Below are 25,917 nucleotides of genomic sequence, written 5' to 3'. Positions count from 1 at the left end.
CGCGCGTACGCGCGTACCCCGTCGTCGGGACAGGGTAACAGCAGGGTTAAGGCGTGGCCGATACGCCGCGCGAACGAGCGCACGCTGGCGGCGGTTAGATTAGAGCAGTCATCGCATCGGTAGGAACGAGAAACGAAGGGACAGAAAACGGTGGGGGGGGGGTCGGAGGAGAGGGAGAGAGAGAGAGATGAAAAGTGTAGGCGCAGGCGCGTGCCCGCGCGCGGTTGCCATGGTATCGTTTGACGTCATGGCTCTGTGTTGCCCGTGCGTTGCGACGCGGTGATTGGCGGAGACCCTGTGTGTGGCGCTGAGAGAGCGAGAGTGAGGCTGCAGCGGAGCGAGCTCCGATATAGGCACAGTCGGCGCCGGTCCACCCGCCTAGAGACTCTGGTACCCTTAACCTCGCAGGTAACGGCCTACAGGACGCTCTGTGGCGACCTGCCTTGTGATCGCCCTCCTTTCTTGCTGCGGAACCGTAGGTGGGGCAGCAGGACCCGCTGAGTGGGCACAGGAGACCGCAAGGGAGGAAAGGGGAAGACGAGGGTAAGGCGGTGGCTCGCCGGCCCCGTTCTTCCTGGGGCAGAAGGGCGGCGGCTACCGGCCCTCCGCCGGACTGACTCGTCCGAGGGGCCTGCTGGGGAAGAGCCATTCATTCTCTGGCGGCGGCGGAAGCCTTCTCTCCTTCAGCCCTCGCACAGGTGCGGCCGGCCCCACCTGCCTGGGCAGCCTCCCGCGCCTCCCCTTGTGGGGAGCGGGAGGAAGTAGTGCGGCTTTGGGAGGGAGCCCCTCTGTCCGGAGCTAGGCGGTGGCAGGTGAAGCCGTGGGGCGGTGCCCCTTTCTCCACGCATCCGGAGCGCTGGGGTTATTATCGCGTTGGAGCGGGCGGGGGGTTGGCGTTGGGAAGCCTTCGTATGAGACGGGCAGGGGGAAGGAGCTGCGGCCCCGTCCCCTCCCTTCCCTTAGCCCGCCCGGCTTCCCCTTTATTCACCCGTGCCAGGCGGGGGGGGGGTGTCGAGCAACCTCTCCATGAGGGCGGCGGAAGGCGTAAAATGAGGAGTGCCCTGTGAGGGCGCCATGTTGGGGAGTCGGGTGGCTTCTCTATTCCTCCCCGCATCTCTCCCTCGGAAGGCGGGGGCCTTCTCCTTCCCGGCCTGGAGTGACTGCAGGGTGGCTTCTAGGGTGTGGCCTCCCGCGGGGAGAGGCGCATCCAACCGGTGCGATCCGCGGCTCGTCGCCGCATAAAAGATCCGCGGGGCCGCCGTGAAAGGAGCAGCCGCCGCTGCCGCCTCCTCTCTGGGCGGGGGAGAAGGAGCGCCGGAGGAAGGTGGTGGGCTGGAGCAGCTCATCGCGGCGGTACCAGAGGCCCCCTTGGGGCGGGATGGCGCCGCAGGGCAGAGAAGGAGTGGGGCAGGAAGGCAGGCAGGCAGGTGGGCGGGCGTGTCTGCTCGTCCTCCCGCTGTTAGGCGCCGCCTGGGCTTCCCCTTTTCTTCGGTTTGCAGGGGCGGAGATGCTGCATCTCCCTCCCGGCGCGGGGCGGAGGTGAGGGGGAATTAACGTGCACAGAAGTGGGCTGGGCTCTGACACGAATCCGCCATGACAAAGAGCCCAGACAAGGCGCTTCACGTCTTGAGAACCGGGCGGGCGGTTGCGGCGCAGGGAGGAGCGACCAAAGTCTGGCCTGGCTTATCTTGTCCTCTTCCTCCTCCTCGCCCACATCTCGGTCGGATTCGTTTTTGTGCGCCGTAGCCTCGCCGTTCGGTCTCCTTCCGAGCTGTGCCAATGCAGCAACATACCCGTGGCCACATGAGCAGCACCATTTTATACAGTCGGTTCGCAGCGTCTGCCCTACAGGGAATTGGTCCGTTTCTTCCCCCCCCCCCCCAACTTGTTCCCTTTCACTTAAAAAGCAGAAGTACGCGATCATCCCTTGCAAGTGAGGCACAGAACCACTTAAATGTAAAATATTGTTTTCCCGTTTTAGAATTCTCTAGCATTAAATTTTATTATAGATAAGAAAATTCAGAAGTAATCATTCTTTGAAATACTAAAATTGTGATAGATTACAATCAAAAGTTTTTCGAACCTGAGCAGGGTAGATTGTAGCACTTCCATCTTCATCCTAGATATTTAAATAGAACTGAGTTTTGTCCAATGTAATAGCTGTGTATTCTAATGTTAACATGTATTTTAGAATCTGTTTGGTTTAGCTATATAGTAGTTACATTTAATGCTTTTAAATTTAATGATAAATAATCAAAAATTTCTTAGTTGTGTATAAGGAAGTAAGAGTGTAAAGAAGCTGATACTATCTATAACTTGAGTTTCATTTGAAAAAGAATTGACTTTCACAAGACATTGTCCAACAAAATTCTTAACATTGCAAACTTCCAAAATGGTTGTCTCAAAATAGCAAAAAGAGTCAGGATCATCTAGGGATAGAAGGCTGAAGCTTCCAAGGGAATGCTTTGCATTCCTTGTTTGGAGATCTTATAAAATTGCAGAGATCCAAATTATTTTCTTCCTATTCTGACAAAATTATAGGAACTCAGTTTGCAATCTTATACTCATTTTGGATTAAAGCTAATCAAATTCAGTTGCATGTGTTTTTCATGCATACAAGATTGGAGCCTAAACAATTTGTCCATGCCCCTTGCTAAGAGACAAACTCAATGCCAAATACTTTTCTTTGGTAGATATTTGATAATATTTTGAAATTTTTCATTCTGTAGAGAAATCAGCATGGATAAAAACGAGCTGGTGCAGAAGGCCAAACTGGCCGAGCAGGCTGAGAGATATGATGATATGGCAGCCTGCATGAAGTCTGTGACTGAGCAAGGAGCAGAATTATCCAATGAGGAGAGGAATCTTCTCTCTGTCGCTTACAAAAATGTTGTAGGAGCAAGAAGGTCATCTTGGAGAGTTGTCTCAAGTATTGAACAAAAGACAGAAGGTGCTGAGAAAAAACAGCAAATGGCTCGAGAATACAGAGAGAAAATTGAGACTGAATTAAGAGACATCTGTAATGATGTGTTGGTAAGAATTTGTTTTAATTTTTTTCTTAACATTTTAGAGTGGATAAATTGTTTAGGCAAACTCCATGTTTTAATGTGTTTTTTAAAATCTCATATCTGTTGTACTGCCATATTTAGAAAATCAGTAGAATAATTTTCTTTTTTCTAAAACATTATACCTGGAAATTAGCATGTTGTTTAGATATTGCAATAACATGTTAAGTCTTGCTGACAATGTCAGTGTTCAAATAATTTACAATTGACTAAAGGTAAATGGAAAGTGTGTTTGATCATAGTACTTTGGAAAAGTAAAATATTTCAATCTTATCTATTATCTGTGTAACTTAGAGGATATATGCTTTGTATGAGAAGTTGTAATTTTCACTACAGAAATCAGGCCCCTCCCTAGATAAAATGATGTAATGTTAGCAATGACTCATCCCTACAGAGCACTTTTAAAGAGGGGAAAGAGCAGCAACAGTACTAAAAGTCTACTTTGAACTGTAAGTTCCAAGCAAGTTTTCTGTAACTACACCATTGGATTTTAAATGTGATTGTATGAATTAAAAAAAAAATCTAGCAATACCATATGTGCTTTTTTAAGTTTTATTTTTTGATAAACCAGCAATTTCTTTCTTCCAGTAGCTTTTGTGTTTAAATATTTGACATTGGGTTTATATTATATTGGACATATTTCAGTAAGAATTGTCCTTTAATGCATTGAATCAATGATTTTATCATAGTTAACATGCATCTTAATATATTGCTTAGGCATGTCCAAAAGCCATATTTGAAGCATATTAATTTGAAGGTCATTCATTTACCTTGGCTTTTCTCCATATAAAGCCTTAAGGAAATAAGAGTGATAATCACAGGAGAGGTAGAATGTATATCAGTGGTTCTCAACCTGTGGGTCGGGACCCCATTTGGGGTTGAACGACCATTTCACGGGGGTCGCCAAACAAGGCTGTCCGCCATTTTTTTCCCCTTTTCTTTGGCCATGCCCCTGGCACCCAGTGATGTATAAGTGGTTGGGGGTCACCACAACATGGGGAACTGTATTATGGGGTCACGGCATTAGAAAGGTTGAGAACCACTGATGTATATGAAATAACATGTTAGCCAGTTAATTTTCAAGTATATTTTATTTAGATATAGCAAAAATATACCGTATTTTCTGGCATATAAGATGACTTTCTAAACCATGCAAATCTTCTCCGAAGTCAAGGGTCGTCTTATACGCCGGAAAATACCGTATCCTCCAGCGTATAAGACAACTTTCTAACCATGCAAACCTTCTCTGAAGTCGGGGGTCATCTTATACGCTGGAAAATACGGTATTTTCCTTTTTCAAAACACTGCTCATTGCAATACAACTTTTAAAGCTATGCAGATGATTTTGTATCTGTTAGCTTATATAAATCTGAATATTTAAATTACTTTTCTGCTATAATATAAAGCTGTATTCTCCATTTTCATCAGATGTCATAAATTGGTTCACCCAGATTATTACAACACTTCAACTGATGGCAAACCTTGTGAATTTCTAGTTATAAATTAGGGAAGGAAACTGCTTAATTGGATAATTTGAATTGGTGTAAACTATGTTGAAAAATTCCTGTTTTGTCAAACATCAGTAAACCTAGAACGTAGTTCATCAGCTAAAAGTATTAAATTTACTCGGCCTCTAACGTTTTGTAATCTTATTTTATAAAGAATATGACCCAGGAGAGAGTTGATATGACTATGTGTTTAGGGTCTTTATTTATTCCTAGGAGGAACAATTTTTATGTGTATGTGAAATTGGGACATTTTTATTGTTATATGAATAGGCACTCTTTAAGTAGAATTATTATATCAAGAGTTTGAAAAGAAAGTTTTCATTTCTTTTACATTGGCAGTGTAGCATTTCTTCATCTTGAAGTGGAGGCGGATACAGCACACAGGTGACCAATTTTAGAGTGATAATTCAGACCTGTCCTTTCCCATCTGTTGTCCACTTTCCCACTTATCACCAAGATCATTTCCATGAATATATTAAAAAAAAATCCAGTCCTTGTTCTGCACTCTTTACACCTGAAGTGGATGTAGCTTCTAGATCTTTAGTTAAAAAAAAAGCCTCTCCAGTCAAGATTTTTTGTTTTGTATTTGTTAAAAGGAATGTTAATTAATATTTTGCTTCCTAAAGGATGAGCAGTTGTTTCCCTTTTCTACTTGAGCATCCCTTTTGGGATTGAAAAGTGGAGAAAAATTCCCAGTGGAGAAAAATTCCCATTCTTCTAGCATTGTCCCTAAAGTATAAACTTACTTTCTCTCTCAAAATTGAATGACTTTATTCTGGCATGTGAGCTGGAGTTGAAATTATAGAATTACCTTTTGTGTACTATATTTTGTCCATTTTGTGTCCCAGGTTATAAGCTATATTTTTTTTACAATTACTTATGCAAATATGAAATAGGCTGGGGAAAATATTTTATGGTTCATCCCTTATTTTATATGGATATTCTTTTCAATGGGATCACTCTCAGGGATGATGAGATAGAGACTATCATGGAAACCAGGGAGATTAAAATCACCATCCATGAATTGAACACAATTCCAGATTCCTCTTTTATCTCACAGGCTATGGTGCTACACTTATGTCAGTTCCCACAATTAACAACTGGCGAAGAATTACAGGGTTTAGGAATCCATATTTTATGCTTGCTAATATTGTGATGAAGAGTCCTAGCCTCACCTTTAAGATTGGAGCTCAGGAATAGAGGTTACCCTCAATCTTAAGAAGAGTTACTATCCCTATTCCAGCGCTAAACAGCATGAGATTGCTGAATTTTAATATGATGGTGTTGGAAAATACCCCATTCATTCACCCCAACTCTGTCCCGAATTAAGGGATCACAAAGGAAGGGTGTTTTTATTTTTATTTTTTTAGTGTTGGAAAATACTGTATAGTACCTGTCAGAGATATAGCACAAGTTGTTGGTAGACACCTGAAAACAACATTGACTCAGTTATTTGTAACTCAGTTTGTCTTTTTCTGACTTTGTCTTACTAACCATTTTGCCTATCTGGAAGCCCCTTAGTTCAAGTAAAATACATAGGTCTGGGCTGAAAGGAAGGTTAGGATCCTGGTGACCACAAATTTTGCCTTGGTTAAGTTTAGGCAAAAGTATAACAAAGTACATTAGCTTCCAATCAATAATTCCATATAGTTCCAACATAGCTGTAATACTTACTTCTTGGCACAAAGGAGAATAATTAAGCCTGAATGATACGCCTCTCTTGTCAGTGATGTAATTGACATGTTTGTGGTTTCAGAGCAAATTTCATGGATTTCTGGTCATATTTTTATAAAATGCTAAACAATACTATGAAGGGTTTTGACTTGATTGACTATATTTAATTGCATGTGGCATATTTGGTTTTGGGAATGGTTAGAAACCAGGGATTAGCCTGAAGCCTTTTAGCACAATCAATCATAAATATAATATAGAAACATTTCTGATAAAATTTACTATTTTAAAGCCTGCATCTGTTAAATAAATAACAAGACTTATCTTAAAACACTGATCATACAATTCTTTGGCTGGATATTGTCAATCTTTTATATTTTCTTTTCCTCTTCCCCCTTTATAATATGTACTTTTTAACATTGCTTGATGAAGAACATCTGAAAATTATAAAAACAGCTATAATTTTGACCATTTGTGGTTAATGCTAATAGTTACTGATTGTGGATTTTGGAAATTTTTAAATAAAAGCACTTTTAATATTTTGGCAGATGAATAGAAAGTCCATTTTATATCTTGTGAAACTTCTGGAATCATTGAGAGTTTGTGTGTGTGCGTGCGCACGCATTTGTATGCGTTGTCTGTATGTTAAAATTTGAGGTACCTTGTTTTTAAACCTGGAATTATTAGACAATTTCATTGAAATGGCTTCATTTACATTTTTTCCAAGCATTTAGATCCAGATTTCAAAATGACAGCTTAGCTCTGTTAAATAAACTATATCAGATAACATCTAAACAAAAAGATAAAATTGTATGAAACCATCTCTGCTCACACTACCATTGGTTAGTTTCTTTTCTTTATACAGAGAGCAAAAATTCTAAAATGTTGCAAATAAGCTTGTGAGGTTGTCAGAATGAACTGAAGTAATTGTCACAAATCAACTACTTAAGTTTTCAATCCATTATCTTATATTATTAAACAATAGTTTCTACATACTATTCATAATGGCACCAAAGATTGACAAGTCTGCATTACAGCATCCATATAATATTGAATCATGGTTTCTTTGAAGTGAATTCCAAATGAAAAATTCTTAACTGATAAACAAAAAGGATGTTTCTGCCACAGGTTTTTATTACATGTAGTGATAATTTCATTTTTAGTAAGTGTAAATAAATGAAAGGTGGAAGAAATACTCCAATGGAATCACTGTATAGTATTTGCTAATTCATAAATACGTTTTTCATGTAGTATCAATGGAGAGGCATTGCTATGATCTAGAAAATAATATTTTTAATTGTAATAAGATCAGCAAGTCAGGATGGCAGTTGAGATCTATTGTAAGGATAACTTTAGCATCATAAAAACTGGATCCTTACACTGGAATGAATTTCCTCCCAAAGGTAAAACACAGCCTTAAAAGTATATTATTAGTAGGATGAAGGATAGGTTTTGACTTCAAGAACTGGTTCTGTGAAGAAAACATTTCAGAAGTCTAAAAACCTCAGTAATCTGCAAGTGCATATGGAGATTCCTTCCTCATTCCAGTTTCATTGAGTTGGAGATCAGTAGTGCTAAAGCTTAGGAAGTTCCAACACGTCACACTCTTAAAACAAATGTATTTGTCAGAATGAACATATTTCAGAACACTTAAGATTTCCTTTGCTAAAGTTAACGTAGTCTTTCTAATTTTCTGTCAGAAATCAGTAATTCTAATTGATTAGGTGTAACTCCTCCAGAATATTCCAATAGAATAAAACTGAAGAATTCATCTAAATCAGGGGTTTTCGACCAGTGGTATGGGTACCACCTGTGGTACATTGGCACCTGGCAGGTCGTACGCGACCATCCTAGAAAAGTGGTAGCGGGGGAGGGGAATGAGCTGAACTGGTGGCAGCACCAAACAAGACTGAGCAAGAGAAGACGAGCTGCAGGGCAGTCAGCTCAGCAGAAGCGCCAGGATCAGCGCCAGGGTCCAGCTGGAGCTTGGTGCTGGTCCTGGTGCTTCTGCTGAGCCCTGAAGAAGCACCAATCAGCTGGAAAGCAGCACTGATCCTGGCACTTCTGCCCAGAAGAAGCACTGATCAGCTGGAATGTTGCAGCATCTCCAGGATCTTGTGATTTACTATGAAGTGTCCCAGGGTCATATGAAATGACTAAAACCTGCTGCAACTACCCAGCAGATGGGGGGGAATAAAAACCAAATACCCCGCTACCTCACCCCCGCTGCAAATCCTCAACAGAAATGCTCACAACAATGAAAACCTCTGACAGGAGAAAGAGCGCGGCTGGGCGAGCAGGCAGGTGTCTTGCTCGGCTGTGCTTTGGGGGGGCACTTTTTTCAGTACCATTGTAACTTCAAACAGTCCCTAAGCAAAATGTTGTAAGTCGAGGACTACCTATACTTTATCACTTTTTTTGTTTTTGGTCATCACGTTTTTGACACCTTGCTAGGTGACTGGTGGTACTCGGATGTTGCCATATCCTAAAAGTGGCACAATGGGTGAAAAGGTTGAAAAGCCCTGATCTAAATAATATAAAGATTACAGTTGACTTGATGTAGTTAGAACAGTGGTTCTCAACCTTCCTAATGCCGCAACCCTTTAATACAGTTCCTCATGTTATGGTGACCGCCCCCCAACCATAAAATTATTGAAGTTGCTACTTCATAACTCTAATTTTGCTACTGTTTTGAATCGCAATGTAAATATCTGATATGCAGGGTGTATTTTCATTGTTACGAATTAAACATAATTAAAGCATAGTGATTAATCACAAAAACAATATAGCAATGCTCACTGGAGAAGCTTACTCTTCCTTCCTCAAAAATGTTGGGAGGGAGGAAAGGGGAAAGAAGGAAGGAAGATTAAAGGGGAAAGGAAGGAGATGGAAAAGGAAGGAGATTGAAGGGGGAAGGAAGGAAGGAAGGAAGGGGAAAGAGATTGAAGGGGAAGGGATGGAGATGGAAGGAAGGAAGATTGAAGGGGAAATGAAGGCGATGGAGAAGGAAGGAGATTGAAGGGGGAAGGAAGGAAGGAAGGAAGGATTGATCTTTGGAGAGTCATGTTTTCCCAGATGGTGATGAACTGCAACTCCCAGCATTCCCCACTCTTCCACAGTGCTTTTTAGGGCTGCTGGGGATGGTAGTCTGGAGCCTCTTGCCCTCTCCCAGCCGCCCCCCCCGGGACCTGCCCTCCCCTCCAGCCTCCTGAGCGCCATTGCAGCGGCAGGATCGTGGCAGCCCCTTTCCACGCCGCGCAGCTCTTCACTGCCACGACCCTTCCCCGACTCATCATACGCAAGAAGGGTGCAGCCGGAGCGCCAGCTCCCGCTCGAAAGGCGCCGCTTCTCCCCTCCTGGCCCGTCCGACTGGCCTCCGACACAGATGCGGGCATCGCCCTCTTCCCCGCCGCCTGGCCGCTTGCGAGGCCCGGAGCCCGGCAAGCTGGGAAGGAGTCGCTCCTGTCCGCCAACCCCAGGGCCGCGCTGGGTGCCAGAGGGCCGAGGCATCCTCCGACGTTGAGGGAGGCGAGCCGGGCAGCGTGGGGGAAGCTCCAGCGTGGTGCAGAGGGTGGCCGGGGGCAGAGTGCAGCCAGGCAACCAGGAGGGGTGGGGACCGGCTCGGCGCTGCAGCTCAGCTTAGCCTGCAGTGGTGGCGGCAACGGAGTGGCCCAGACCCAGCTTGGACCAGCCGCCCACACAGCTGAGCCAACCCGGGGTGGCGTCAGGGGCGCATGTCAAGCCCCTGGGCTTGCCGGGAGACGGGGAGGACGCAGCCAGCAGCCGGCCAACATCCACATGGCCCTCCATGAGCACCGCCCAACTCCCAACTGTCAGCTGGGAGTTAGGTCAGCGTCCAGACGTCATTGGGGAACCGGCGGGGCCACTACACACTGCCCGGCTCCCGACAGCCAGCTGAGAGTCGGCCCGGTGTGCGCACATCAGCTCGGAGTCGGCCCAGCCTCCGCTTGTCTGCCCGGCTCCTGGGAATCAGCTGGGAGTCAGCCCAGCTCTCGGCCAGCAGCTGGGAGTCAGCATGGCCGCCGCAGGATGGCGCTGCGGCGGCAGGAGCAGGTGCTGGCGGAAGAGGAGGGTGGTGGTGGCCGGATAGAAGAGCGGTGTCTTGGTTTCTAAGACCATCGGAAATATGTGTTTTCCGATGGTGTTAGGTGACCCCTGTGACAGCGTCGTTCGACCCCCAAAAGGGTTGCGACCCATAGGTTGAGAACTGCTGAGTTAGAAAGACCAGTATTGGGTGGGAGGGGAAACTGTTCACTTTTATGGCTGCATTCCTCTTAGTGAGTCACAATTGTTTGGGTCAAGTGAAATATTTCATCAGAAGGGAAGTAGAACATTAATAGTGCAATTCATCATTAGTATAATTACTGAAATCCCAGTTGATTTTAATGCTCATTATCAACATCTGCATATGAGAAACTGAATACTAAAAATTGGTTTCTTCATCATAATAGGCCAGCAAAGAATCTTAAATAGAAGGTTAATTTATTGGAACAAAGTTTTTTGCCATCTGCAATTTATTTGTCGGGGGGGGGGGAATCTAAACTTGCAATATAATTATATAATGGGTCAACTTAATAGTGATAGGAACTCCGTTCTGAATAAAATCTCAAATGTCAAACTATATATAATATATCACACATACTAAATTATTTGATATAATTGTATTTAAAACTGAATTATCTAATTTATGTTACATATGCTTTTTGTTTCTGATTTATATAAACAAGAAACTATATCAATATTGTAACCATAGACATTTCTAGATACTATGTGTGGTTCTGAATTACTATGCATCTTTGCCTACATATTCTGCCTTCTATGGCTTGGATTGGTTTTTGAGAAAATAGTGAGATTTCAAGGGGGGAAACATGAATGGTGACAGCAAACATTTCAGCCAGAGTTGTTGCATTTTGGGGTTTGATGAATACATGGACAAAGCTGCCAGCTTGTACCAGTTATAACACTATATATTGTAAGGTGCTAAAAGTAAAAAAGCGGTACACTATCATCGAGAATATATTCTTAATTGTTCAAGAATTTTCAACATGCCAGGAGTTTGGACATAGTTTGGGCAGGACAACCAACCTATTAGCTGCTGATAATGTGCCATTTCATGATTTATCTGTGTAGCTATAGTGCCTATATGATAGTTGATTTGTAAAGTAATATTACTGTGTGCCAACTTTTGGGAAAGGTGTTGAAACAGAATTATTGAGAGAAAAGCATATTAATAAGCATATAGCAATAGGAAAGAAATTCTTCACTGCATGAAAATATAGTATGTTGGCATTAGAAAATATAAGATTCTGAAACATGTTAATGTTGCCAACATCAAAGAGAATAGTAAAGAGAAGATTCTTGAACTTTAGGCACAAATTTCATGGCTTATTTGCAATTGTGAATTACATCCTTTCCCTATCTTTCACTTTATTTGTAAGAAAGTGGCCTCTCTTCAAAGCACAAGTATTTTTTTTTTACAATGGCATCAAACTGCAAGAAGTGCTGTTCACTAATAGTGCTGATGTGTTTATGTATGAGTTGATCAATATCCATTACAATTTCATGGGTTTTGATCTGCAGCTAGAAAGTGCATAGAATTGCTTTTACAAATACAGGCGGCAGAACTTGGTATCCAGAAAAAAGCTGAACATATTCCCTTTCTTTCAGCTTAGTTCTATCAATATCCATGCTACCTGTTTCTTCTCTTTCAGATACATAGACCAGATTCTAATAACACTTCTTTCACACATGCTTCCTTTTTAAAAACTGATACAAGCAGAACTGACTCCTTAATAATGTCAAGCTGCTGAATAAAGCTTTTTTTCATTTGGGGTCAGATGATATATTATAAAGCTTCAGCTTAAACGTATTAATAGAATTAATGTCCTATTAAATTCAGTCTTTATAAAACAAAATGTGAGATTGCTTTCAAATTATTCTCTCTCCTCTAAGAAATGCTAGTCAGTTTGACTTCTTGAATAATGTTCTTCTCTTAAATATTAAAATTATTGGGCTTTTAAAAAAAATTGCTAGCCTATTAGGGCTGCAAGATGATTGCAGATTGGAGATTTCTCTTCCCTGCTAGCGTCTTCATTTTTGTTCAGAAGATGAATAGAAAGCAACAGCTGTTCTTTACCAGTCTTATTCTTGGTATGAAATTTCTGGTCATTTATCTTTAAATTTGCACCTTCCAGAATTTTTATTTACTGTATAAAGGTCTAGTTGCTTTTTTCCAACTTATTATTTTGAAATAAGGTGCCAAAATGATCTCATGTGGAGTTCAATTTCTGTTTACTTTTTAAAGTAACTGTTGATATGTGCCATCAGATTATTGTTGACTCTGTTTACCCATAACAATCTGTTCCTAACCTGGTCTTTCAATGGTAGCTAATTGTATCTATCTTGCTCCTTCCTAGTCAATCTTTCTTTTTCCTTTCACCTTTCCCAGCATTAGAATCTTTTCAGGGAGCTAAGTCTTCACATACTTTGTCCAAAGTAGGAAAATTTGAGTTTATTCATTTGTGGCTTGAATGAGAACTTTGGTATGATTTGTTAAAACATCCATTTGTTTTATTTTCTTGGCTGGTCACAGTATTTTCAGAAGTCTTTCCCAATACAAAGTTCATAAACATCAATATTCTTCCTACTTTGCTTGTTCAAAGTTCAATTTCTGCTTCCTCAAAGTGTCACAAAGTGTACCTTTGCTTACATTAATCTGCTATTTCCAAGTAGACCCATCATGGCAGCTAAATATCTTTTCCAAGGCCTTCATTGCTGCTCTACCAAGTGTACTTTTTGTTTGGGTTTTTTTGTTGTTCATTTTGTTTTGTTTTACTGTTTATGGTTGATCCTGAAAGGCAGAAGCTATCCACCACTTCAGTATCTTTATTGTCAATTCTGAGGGTTGGTATACCTGATGTTATTATTTGGTCTTCGTATTTAATTTTAGCCCCATGTTTTTAATTGTATTACTTGATTTTTCTTACTAGAGTTTGCAGATCCTTTGCATTTTCAGCTATCAAGAGAAATATCATCTGTATAGTCAAGTTGTTGATGTTTCTTCCTCCAGTTTAAAAACTAATTCAACATCTTCCAAACTACCTTCCCTTAATATATATCCTTCAACAACCTGGAGTCATCCTATTTCTCCATGTTCCAGCTAGATTTCAAAAGAGAACAATAGGATATTCTGGGATTCCCATTTTTCTGAGCATGTTCTGCAGCTTGATATACTTCACAGAATCAAATATTTTTCTATAATAAATAAAGCGCAGTGACAATACAATTTTTTGTATTCTTTGCTTTTCTCAATTATCCAGTGTACATCAGCAATAATGCGTTGTGTTCCTTGGCTTTTGCTAACGCCGACTTGAACATCTGGCATTTCTTTTTCCACTCTAGGTTCTGAACTTTAATGGATGATCCTAAGCATTATTTGGCTAGCATGTAATACTAAGTATATTGTGCAATAGTTCACATTATATTAAGTCTTTTTTTTGTATTGAAATGCAGATTGACCTCTTCCTATCTCTTGATCATTATATCATTTTTCTGATTTGCTAGCACAATTTGGATAAAATCTTCACTGAGGCTCCTTCTGTTGCAATATTTTTGTGCGTATACCCTGCAAACTGTTTGGAACCTTTTGCAACAGCTACTAAGAGTAACTTCCCAGTTTTGCTGGATATCCAGTATATCAATTAAAATTATATTTAATTATATCCTAATTTTTACAACCTGTACTTCAGTGACATTCTTTTGGAAGTACAGTATTCTGTCATTAGTATTGAAACATGTTTTTTTTAATTCATTACTTTGTTGCTGACCAGGATTAATGTAAAATTTCTTCTGTTTTAATGCTAAACATCTAGAGGAATGCATAGTAGCTTGTTTATTATTGTTTAAGGGAAAATCTATATATAATAGTTTTGGTATATGTTGATTTGATCCAGTTTGGTCTAGTAGTTAAGGCACCAAGCTAGAAAATGAAGGACTGTGAATTTAAGTCCCACCTTAGTCATGAAAACCAGCTGGGTGATGTAGCCAATCACTCTCTCTTTTTCAGCCCAACCCACTTCCCTCTATTGTTGTGGGAAAAATAGTAAGTTGTGTTGGGTATGTTCACAACCTTGACTTACATGTAAAAATAAGGCAGAAATAGTTGGTCTATTATTATGACATGGAGTTGTAATAACTGTTAAATTGGGAAATTTTTCATCAATATATTTGTTACTATTGTATTTTTTAATCTTAATTTATTGATACATAACCTTATAGTGGCCATGTGGGAGCTGTTTTTCTGCTAGAATATCTGTATATGAGGTAATAGTTAAATAACTTGGTCATATAAGCAGACCAAATTGCAAGTTTAGATCTGCTTCTCTAGTTGAATTGAGCATTAGCCTTAGGTTGAAGTCATTATTAGAAAAACTGAGCAGGTTCATTTTCATATAGTTTCTTTTGCTAGTGGAATCAGTAAGAGGGTTGCTTGTTTGTTTATTTGATTTTTTTATTTCATGGTTATTTCATAAGTTACTCAAGGTGGGAAACACAGAATGACGTATGCAAACAATACACGCGTACATGCAGCTTTTTGCATTTTATTTTACAATATTATAAGCTATACTGAAACCTCTGAATTAATGCTTGCATATAAAGTTTCTAAAATAAGAGTACTAACTGGGTTATTTGGGTGTTTTAAAAGTTATAAAAGTAGTTATTCATTTTGAAGATATCTTTATTGCTGAAAGACTAGCAACACTTAAATGCTTTGTATAGACATCAGTCAGTCACTTTATGCCTTATTAGAACAGTGAGATGCTACAGACATAGAGCTATTGAATCTTCTAGTTACTATTTACTTTCTATAACTTTCAAAAGCAAATGGAACCAAATGAATTTGATTCTATTTTATTTGAAGCCACATATGCTAAATATCAGTATGCATATTCAGATGAGCTAATTTTAAGAAGACTAGACATTTTAAGTTTATTTCTAACATTATGTAGCACTAATAAAAAAACTTTTTATAAGAGTTTAGCCATTTTAATAGCTGATAACGTATTAAAAGTTCTCTGTAAACCCTTTTTTTTCTTAATTGCAGAGTTTAGCCATTTTTAATAGCTGATAACATTAAAAGTTCTCTATATGTAAACCCTTCTCTTTTTTGAAACTTAATTGCAGTCTCTGTTGGAAAAGTTTTTGATTCCTAATGCTTCCCAAGCAGAAAGCAAAGTTTTCTATTTGAAAATGAAAGGAGACTACTACCGTTACTTGGCTGAGGTTGCTGCTGGTGATGACAAGAAAGGTACAGTGTGTTATATTTTTTACATTGCATTTTCACAGATTCATCTTTAATAGAATAATAGCTGTGGGTGAGGCTGTTGATATAAGTCAGTAAAGGAAATATTTTAAATATTTTCAGCAATGGCAACATATACCTGAATTTTGCAGCAATGGAATGTTGCTTTATGGTATTATTCCCCAAACTGGTTTCCTGGAGACATATTGGAATACAATTCCCAGCACATGTAAGTGAGGGTTACCAGTTGCTTCAAAGATAAAGATATAAACATGTTCTTGTTGATATATGAATACATACAGTTAATTGTTGCAAGGCTATATATTTAGGCAACATCTTCATAGTCCTCTCTCATAGTCCTCCTCTCTAACTGAATTATGTTTATACATGAACAAAAGATATATATTGTTTTCCAGTATGTGTTCTTTAAGGTACATTTCATAAAATGATATAATAGCAGGACTTTGGCACCTGAATGAAAATGGATACCATTTAATTTTTTTAAAAAGTTATCAATACCTTATTAAAATTATGGCAGCTGCTGATTATATCTGAAATTCAGATGTCAGGCATGAATGTAGATTAAGCTGGAATGGCTACAAGTCTGGATTGTTTCTTTTGACTTGAGATGTGTTCACTGAGAACTTGAGAAGATCAGTCAAACGTGATCAGGACAATTTTGTCAGTGAGAAAATGTGGCTGATTTCTAATCCAGAATTTTTGAAGTGGTGGGATAGCAAGATAAGGGAAGAATGAAAACTTAATGATCAGAAAGGGGAGGGGAGAAATGACAGACGGAAGCCAGAGAAAACTGAGTCAGTTCAGAGACATTGTGATAGAAGCCAGTTGTAAATAGAGCTGGTGAACAAAGAAAAGATTCTGAGATTAAAATAGAGATACAAAATTCTTTTCTGCTTTCCTCTTCAATTACTTGAGAAGGCAAAATTTTCTGACCTTATAGTTGCTTGAAATTGGGGTGAAGTGATAGGAGTTGGAAGATATTTGGCAGAAATATACTGTCAAGACCATTTCTTCTTCTAAATGAAAATTAAAGCTATAAATGTAGAAGAAAATGTTGAAAAGAGGGATTTGTTTTGCAAATAGAGCTGAAACTAAAGTGCATTACTGAGCAATTTTAAGGGGGACTGAAAATGGGACATCCATCTCTTCAGTAGTATTTCTGAAAAGAGAAGAAAAGGGATATGTCAGACGTTCAGATCTGGAAAATCAATACTTTTTCAAAGCTCTACTCCAGGGTGTTTAATAGTCTTGCTTAGCCACTGATGGTATTATTTTTGCTTAAAATCAAGTACAAGGTGGTATCTTCATTGTGATCATTAATTCTGAAAACATTACCAAATATAATTATTTGGATTTAAAGCTCAAAAGGTTTCCAAATGTTTGGGGGCATACTTTTACTAATTACATGATATTCCTTAAACAAAATATTCCTTTTTCCAGAATGATATGGCTATCCTACGAGAGAAGATATGTTTGGTTTAAACAGTGGAAGTTAACTCTTTTTGCCTTCAAATACAAAGTGTTGCACAGTCCTAAGAAACATTGTTCTATTTGTTTTTGGGACATTATTCCCTCCTCTCCCCCCCCCCCCCCGGGATGTTCCATTTCTTCTGCACAACAGGCCAATCCAAGCATTCTGGAATGGTCCATGCATTTAAATATTATTTTGCGTAGTCAGACTGTCCAGAATACTATAAGTTACTTCCTGTTCCTACACACACACACACACACACACACACACACACACACACACACACACGTTATGAATCACCCCCATATGTTTGGATTAACCCATTCTGGTTCCAGGAAATGAATTTCTCCATTTTACATATTCTTAATAAATACAAAATGCATAAGCAAAGCCTCCCCAAAGATTTGTCTCTTTTTGCTCATCTTTTTGAACAAAAGGCTAAGAAGAAGCTGCTAGTTTAAGCTGGAATTTGGAAATAGGATTATCTACATCATAAACTAGGCAAATTATTGGTGATTCATAGCATTCTTTCTCCCTTATATCTTGTAGACCTATGGATGTTTAGAAAAAAAATGGATTTTTAAGGGAGGCAGGGCACAAATCTATAAATACCACCCCTGCTTTCATCTTCTGTTCATACTGTGCAATAAAAACTTTTTATTTCCTAGTTCCTGCCACTGCAAACTATTATTGACTTCATGTACTGCCAATTAGACATGATGGAGTGTGTATCTGTATGTAACTACATGTATATCTCTATCTCAGAAGGACAGACAAAAATTATAGACAATCTGATTCTGCTCTTGTCACAAGAAATAATTACCTAAATTTTAAACCATCCTTTCTGGTCAAATGATTCTACAGTTAGTTCAATTGCTAAATTACTATAATATATCTACTAATATCATATACATGTGCATCTGTATATGTTATGTCTCTTCACAACTTTAAACATTGATTTGGGATATTTAATGGCTATTCTGTCAGAAAACTTTACAGGTAGTCCTTGACTTACAGCCATTCATTTAGTCACTTTTTGACGTTACAGCACCACTGAAGAAAAGTGACTTATGGCCGCTCTTCACACTTACAACAATTGCAGCATCCCCCTTGGCATGCAACAAACCTGAGCAAATACAGGTCATAAGTGACATTTTCCAAAGCCATTGTAATTTTGAACCATTGTTAAATGAATGGCCATAGTCCTTGCTTAAGTACAGTAACTGGAACCGGAATGTACAAGGCTAAGCAATGTGGCCATAAAGCACAACATCATGTGGCTACATCACTTAGCAACAACAATACCGGCAGTCCCATTGCCACTGTTAGGCAAGGAGCTCGTGTGACTGTGACTTCTACCAGTGGGACATCCACCACAAAGTTACAAATCGTGGGCAACTTTCAAGCAGGTTGATGGTTTGATGGGCAGTAGCTGCCATGGCACAAGCGTGGCCAGCAGGGAGTGGCTCCTGTGAAGTGTAAGAGTGTGCACAAGGGGTCTCATGCTCCATAGCTGGGTTCCTTAAGAAAAATGGATGGGAGTGATTTGTGACCTTCCCTGCCACCTTCCTCATTGATTTTCTTGTGGAAAGCCAGCAGGGAATGTTGCAAATGGCAGTCACATGACTGCATGATACTGCAGCTATCATAAGTGTTGGCCAGTTGCCAAGCACCCCCAATAATGATCACGTGAACGTAGAGATACTGGGATGGATGAAACCTTGAAGACCAGACATAGTTATTTAGGTTATATCATATGATTAGATTTCAGTGTATGCACAGCATCATCTAATGTATGTTCACTAAATCTTTTGTAAAAAAGTGAACCAAATAATTGTGCAAATGAGTATTATTTATTGATAAATACATAGGCAATTAGAGCTTCCTGAGATAATTGCCTCAGAGCTAATGGGAAGAGAGACCAAAATCTGTTCCTGAGGGATGGAAATACAGCTTTCAGAAAGCAAAGTTTTTATTAAGATTTCTTTTTCAGATTACGGAAGAAAAGAGCAAAAAGAATTAATGGCTATTGGAGCCTGCTGTGTCACTCTTATTAGTATCTCTGTAATACCTTCCAGTTGTGTCCTAAATATTGATAGCGTGAATAATAGCATAGGGAGATAAATCTCCTTAGTACAAATACTGGCCAAATCACCAGCTTTTACTGAATTGCATCATTGGACAAATGGCAAGGTAATGGTGATATGGTGTGATGAATGTAGCCGATCTTGTTGCATGACTAGACTGCAGGATCTTGTAGATGCAAAAGAAGGCAAGCCCAAGTAAGAGTGGTATGTAAGCAGTACTGGGGGGCTCTATATGAGATTTGCATATAGAGAGCAGAGGTCTCTAATTCTTCTGGACCAGTGACCACATGTAGAATGTTGAGGACACTATCAAAAAGGTTGCCACAAAGTAACGAGTCACTGTAACCTCAACTTAACTTTTGTTTGTTTGTTATCTGGGCTGAGGAGTGCACCTTGAAACAAAGCATGTTTATTTTAAAATAATACTTCTGATAGAACTGACCAGAATTTCTGATGCTTCATGTTTCTGTGGCTATCCAGAAAGGAAGTAACTGCTCCTGTGTTTACAAAAATGCTAGGAACCGTATAGCAGATGGCTCCTATGTCCTAGAGAAGCCCCAGCCCAATTACACACACATTGTACTCCACACATGCATAATGGGCAAGAAAGTGGTTTTCCTGTTGAAAATCTACCTATAAGGATCCAAGTGCTGATGGTGAATGTATCAAAACATTACAGGTAGTTCTTGACTTACGACTAGTCACTTAATGACCGTTCAAAGTTATGACAGCTTGGAAAAGGTGCTTTGTGGTCCATAAAGTATTTCTGGAACTTCATAAAATATTGTGGTTCCCCCCCCCCCCTCCTGCGATCAAGTGATCGTGATCTGAGTGCTTAGCAGGCCTATTCACGCTTATATCTGGTTGCTAAATTCGCTGTGATCATGTGATTGTCATTTGTAATCTTCTCTGCCAGCTTCCCCAGAAAGTCAATGAGGAACCTGGCAAAGAAGGCTGCACGCTACTGCTTGCCAAAGGATTTTCCCTCTGCATGGGGGGGTTTTGGGGGGGAATCTTCATCAGGCTACAGAAATGAAGCTTGTATCTCTGTGATTCCCACTCGTCTTTCCAGCCCAGTGCATGAGTTCCCTTCCAAATGGAGAGAAGAGGAACTTGTATACCGGGCTAGAAAGATGAAGTGGGGATCTTCACAATCCCCACCTTGTTTCTCCACTGCATAGAGGGGAGCTGCCTGCCCTCAACACACAGCTTTTTCACTCCTTCCACTTAACAAACACAGCTGGGAGAATTGGGATTGCAATATTGATCAAAGCAATCGTGTGGTATCTTGCTTAGTGAATGCTTTGCTCAATGACCGAAATTCCAGTCCCATCTGTGGTTGTAAGTTGAGAACTACCTGATTTGATGTTCTCACTTCATTAAGGAGTATTTAGATTAATAGCACAGGTAAAACTGTACCCCTCACACAGGATATTGAGTAACAAAGAATGTGAAGATAATACGTGGTTTCCTCAAGTTGCACAGTAAGCGTGGAAAGAATTAAGACCATTTGAATTCCTTCCTACCAGTTTCTTTTGTTTCTGGAGATGGAAAATTAACAAATGTTAACTTGGGCAATCGGTTACAACAGGTTTGGAGACTCATGAAATTTCAGTTTCTGCAAAATGTGCCAGTTAACAGTACTGTGGTGGAATCATATGGTGTCTTGAACATAATTCAAATGGTTGTTTTTTTTTTTCAGTTTTAAATATTTAGGATCTGATTGTATGATCAAGTACTCATTTCTGTATAAATACGACTAAGCCCTAAAGTCCATGATGCCTATCTATCTACTATTCAGGAAAAGGCCCTCTTCTACTCCGCTCTCGGGTTATAGAATACAAGGCAATTTTTCTTTGGGTGCAACTTGACACAATAATAAAATGAAAATATAGTTGCTCCTTGTTGTGAGTAGCAAACTATTCATTCTGGGTATTAGTAAGATAGTTATCCCAAATATACTACATACATTTGACTATCAGAATTTGCCAGCATAAAATATAGTTCTTAATCATTTGCTGCCTATTTAGAACAAGGCCTTTATTGTTGTATTTTTTTGCTGGCTGGGAATTGTAATCCAACAGTCTGAAGGGCATCAAATCAAGCTCAGGAAGGCTGAAGTAAGTTGTTCCTGTCATTGTTTTAAAAATAGATGTTCTGATCTAGATCATTCATTCCATCATTCCATACTGGTTGTGCCACAAGGTCATTTTTTAAAATTAGTATAATTAGCCTCTATAGCATCTGCCTCTTCTGCACTGGAACAATTTTTATCTAATAAATGTTGCTGTATTAAAAGGGCAAGACTTAAATCTTATCACAAAACTCCTTAATTCTTGGCCCAGGACTTGCAGCAGGTAGTTCAGAGCTGCAAGCAACTCCTTTGCCCTTGGTAGCCCTTTTCCCCACTGATTAGGATTGCATAAAGTTTCAGCATCATTTATATTTTGAAGAGAGAAACAGATGAAGGTAATAGTCCCACTTTAAGCATGAAAGCCAGCTGGGTGGCTTTGAGCCAGTCACTCTTCCTCAGCCCCTCACAGTGATGTTGTGGGGAAAAATTGGAGGAGGAAGGATTATTGGGTATGTTCACCAAGTTGAGTTATATATTGGGGGAAAGGCAGGATAAAAATATAAAACAAAAATTGTTTGATCTCAAAATATTACAATTTTTAAAAGGCTCTTCTAGCCCTCTACCCACATATGATGTGATGTATTCCACCCAGGTGCCTGACCTTGGATTTCAAAAGACTGCCCAAGCATAAACAGGCCAGTAAGCAAAATTAAATAATTAAACTATTTGCTGACCAGTTTTACCCTTTTTGAAACTTGGACTTTTTTTTGTGTGTGTGTTGTTTTAAAATTAAATTCCGTTTTAAAATTACCATATTTTCTAGAACCAATGGAACCAAGATTTCTATATTTAGATGTAATATATCACTTGAAAAGTACTATTGGAAAAGTACTATTGCTGTGATGGTAAGAACCACCTTAATATAAGCAAGAAATAAGTAGAGCAAGATTCTTGGTATTCTTTAGCCTAAATACTATTATTTTTGACAGTATTTTCAGATAATTGAATAGCTGGTAGCTTTTTCTGGCAGACACAAAAACTATAGAAGTAACAAACTTGTGAAAGTCATATTTTTCGGGTTCTTTTTAAGATTTTAATCTGAAAATGTAGGTATATTTCATAAATTTAACAATATAAAAATTGCAAGAAGTAGCATACTTCTGTAAATATTGCATATATTTTAAAAAGAATCACTTTCTGAAACTAAACTATCTTTTATGTGTATGTGATGAATAAATTTAATCGATGCTTTTACTTTTGAACTCCAAATAAAATTGCTAGTGTGATGTTTACTCTGTTTTTTCAGGGATAGTGGAGCAGTCACAACAAGCATACCAAGAAGCTTTTGAAATCAGCAAAAAAGAGATGCAACCAACACATCCTATTAGATTAGGACTGGCTTTAAATTTCTCTGTGTTCTATTATGAGATCCTGAATTCACCGGAAAAAGCTTGTTCCCTTGCGAAGACTGTGAGTTGATAATCTAATTATTACATTGCATTTAATATTTTAAACAGGTTTTGCATGTACAAATGTACTTTTTTTTAACCATAGGCTTTTGATGAAGCCATTGCTGAACTTGATACGCTAAGTGAAGAGTCATATAAAGACAGCACACTAATAATGCAGTTACTGAGAGACAATTTGACAGTAAGTATTTGGGCATTTTAAATACTTTATACAAGTAAGAATAAAGAGATTAATGCTAAGTTATCAAATAGGCATTGTTAATAAAAACTGGAGTCTAATTGGTAAAAATTTGTCGTATGGATTTATTTTACTTAGTTATTTTAACTCTTGAGTCTCTTTTCTTAAAGCATAGCTTTCTAGGAGATAATCCTGCTGAACACTTTGTACCACTAAAATGTTAAACAGTAACACATGTCTGCATTTTTTTTTAAACAGTTGTGGACATCAGATACCCAAGGAGATGAAGCTGAAGCAGGAGAAGGAGGGGAGAATTAACCAGCCTTCCAATTTTTGTCTGCCTCATTCAAAAATTTACACAGTAGACCATTTGTCATCCATGCTGTCCCACAAATAGTTTTTGTTTACGATTTATGACAGGTTTATGTTACTTCTATTTGGATTTCTATATTTCCCATGTGGTTTATGTTTAATATTAGGGGAATAGAGCCAGTTAACATTTGGGGAACTTTTGTTTCATCCAAGGTGGCCAATATAGGGATGTGGAATTTTTATAAAAGTTTTACATGTTTGGCATAGTACTCTTGGTACTTTGTGGCTTCCCACAAAAGCCAATGTTAAACAACTTCCTATGTTGAGCAATGAAAAACTGCTTGCATATTGGTCTGTCACAGTGGTTTAAAAAAGGGATGATGGTTGCAACCACATAGGTGTAGTGAATGTGGGTACTTCAACGTTGGAACGCACAGCAAAGAAAAATTTATGTCCCATGGATATTACATGTCAATCATGTGAATCTGTGGAATCTACAATCCAAGAATACATCTTCGATTAAAGCTGAAAGATGTTCCTTAAAGTGGCTTGCTAACCAAATGAACTTTCTCTAGAGAAGGGCAGAAACGGTTCACATTCCATTACTTGTAAAGTTACCTGCTGTTGCTTTCATTATTTTTGCTACACAATTTATTTGTATTTAAATGGTTTAGGCAACCTAAGAACAAATGTACAAGTAAAGATGCAGTAAAAAATGAAATGCTTGATATCCATAATTACACTGTATATCGAGCACAGCAGTAAAACAAACCCATGTATTTAACTTTTTTAGGGTTTTGCTTTTGTGATTTTTTTTGATACTTTGCCTAACATGCATGTGCTGTAAAAATAGTTAACAGGGAAATAACTTGAGATGATGGCTAGCTTTGTTTAATGTCTCCTGAAAATTTTCATGAACAATCTAAACATAACTGTTAAGAACATGTGTATTAAGTTGATGTAAGTGGAATAAAAGTTTTATGAATGGACTTTTCAACTATTTTCTCAGTAGCTTTCCTGTACATCTCAACTTCTGTTGAAGATATCTTCCATTGTACTGTCTGCGGTGCCAGATTGGGCTAATTCTGAAGCTGTCTTTATTCAGAATCTGAAAAATTGTAACATAATCTTCCATATTTTTGTGAGACTGGTCTGCCTGGAAACTACCAAAGAAACTTGAGAGTGAAATATTAGGTGGTAGTTAATATATGTAAACCCTACAAAATTGCAGCTACTGAATTCAGCCCTGAATTATTAAAATATGTTTTTGTAACAATCTTAAAACACATGTTTACTAAATCATGTGCCAAGCCCTTGCTTGTAGAAAATTGATAGATGTCTAGTTATGGTGCAGATGAGATCATTGGGTATTGACTATAAAATAAAGCATATTATTTCTCAACTACCATTATCTTATAAGCAAACTCCTTGAGAGATATCATTAATGAAGGCCAATGCAAGGCATTATTTATCATCATCAGATATGCTTCCCAATGGATTACTGTCTACCAGGATATTTCAGTTCCCACTGGGAGGCATTGTTGCCATGGTAGAGAGCATGTGCAAAATTTTTATGTTTATCAAATTAGTCATTGCAATGAATGGTGAAGTCCCAAATATATAATTCACCATGGTAAAAAATCAAAGTCAGACAATTCCAGTTGTATATGAATTATGATAAATACAAAAAAAAATTGTATGTAATGTCAGCATTTTTATCATCTAAATATACAGTACCTCTGGTAATAGTTGCATGTAAAATATTTTGTTTTCTGATCCCTCATTTATAAGCTTTTTATTTTTATGGTCTGAGCTCTCTCCCTTTCACCATTTTAGAAAGCAGGCAGCAAAGATTAATTCATGTTCATGAAATGGCCAAAATTGGGGTTTTATCAATTCAGAGAAAATTTCCTTCTGTGGAAATTACCTTGTGCATTTCCCATGCACACATTGGTCTGGAAACGGCAAAGAAGATCTGAAGAATAGAAATGCAGGCCCAACGTGAAGATTATCTCAATATCTCAGGTACAAAGTCATCTGATACCTTTTCTGATGAAGCATATAGGGGATGTTCTGTATATACAATCTGGGCAAATTAATAGCAAAACTTTGCTTCCTGTGCTTTCATTAGAGATTCAGTAGTATGGCTGTAATTCCAATGTATTGCAGTTTTTCCAGCAATAGTGGAAGATAAGGTTATCCTTCAAAAGTTGCAGAAAAGCCAATAAGACACGCCTTCCCCCTTGCATATCCCTTTTTCAGCTTGAAAGCTTTTTGCTGACCAAGAAGGGGAAAAACCTGTTACTATCTTCTTAGGTCCACAAAGGGGTGGGTGATGGTTTCTTTCCTCTTAACTATAAAATACTTCTTGTAGCTTGTCTCCTTATCTTCTAAAATCTCATTCTGAGAGTAGAAGGATAATATTGAAGGTCTTCGGAAGATTTCAAACTGATAGCCAGAATAAAAAGCATGCTGAGGCAAGCCTTGAGGTTTTTCATACATGGCATCTTTGCTAATTTACTTAAAATCAACACAATTTGTCTGACTAGTTTACAAAACTAAGTTTGCAATGTTTCTCTACAGGCAAAATCCAAATGGGTAAATTCAACGTCAGAGAGATAGCTTATCAATTTGAGCAATATTTTACTCCCTGCAGATTGATTTTTTTTTCTTGTAAATGTCTACTGTTGGCACCTGTTTAAGTTGAAAATATTGAAAATGTATGAGGAGGCTTCTTAA

The 25,917-nt window shown here is 38.8% G+C and overlaps 1 protein-coding gene across 1 annotated transcript; it reads left to right on the top strand.

Moving 5' to 3' along the window:
- The first annotated feature begins 191 nt into the window (after positions 1 to 191).
- Positions 192 to 24,175, top strand: YWHAZ (tyrosine 3-monooxygenase/tryptophan 5-monooxygenase activation protein zeta). Its single transcript, XM_039328867.1, has 6 exons — positions 192 to 408; positions 2,730 to 3,033; positions 15,449 to 15,572; positions 22,526 to 22,689; positions 22,774 to 22,869; positions 23,125 to 24,175. The coding sequence occupies exons 2-6, from the start codon at positions 2,740 to 2,742 to the stop codon at positions 23,182 to 23,184; spliced, it is 738 nt and encodes a 245-aa protein (XP_039184801.1). The 5' UTR covers positions 192 to 408; positions 2,730 to 2,739; the 3' UTR covers positions 23,185 to 24,175.
- Positions 24,176 to 25,917: the final 1,742 nt, after the last annotated feature.

The sequence above is a fragment of the Crotalus tigris genome, unplaced genomic scaffold (assembly GCF_016545835.1).
Source record: "Crotalus tigris isolate CLP2741 ecotype Arizona unplaced genomic scaffold, ASM1654583v1 scf7180000024384.25900115:4084858, whole genome shotgun sequence".
Taxonomy (NCBI): Eukaryota; Metazoa; Chordata; class Lepidosauria; order Squamata; family Viperidae; genus Crotalus; species Crotalus tigris.
The sequence above is the reverse complement of the archived record's forward strand: the minus strand, read 5'-3'. Positions and strand labels throughout refer to the sequence as shown.

What these genes read in the sequence shown, in the direction of transcription:
- YWHAZ (XM_039328867.1), top strand. Translation starts at nt 2,740, where the DNA reads ATGGATAAAAACGAGCTGGTGCAGAAGGCCAAACTGGCCGAGCAGGCT. An exon ending in ACATCTGTAATGATGTGTTG is followed by an intron (nt 3,034 to 15,448) that starts GTAAGAATTTGT and finishes ACTTAATTGCAG; the next exon opens with TCTCTGTTGGAAAAGTTTTT. An exon ending in TACTGAGAGACAATTTGACA is followed by an intron (nt 22,870 to 23,124) that starts GTAAGTATTTGG and finishes TTTTTTAAACAG; the next exon opens with TTGTGGACATCAGATACCCA.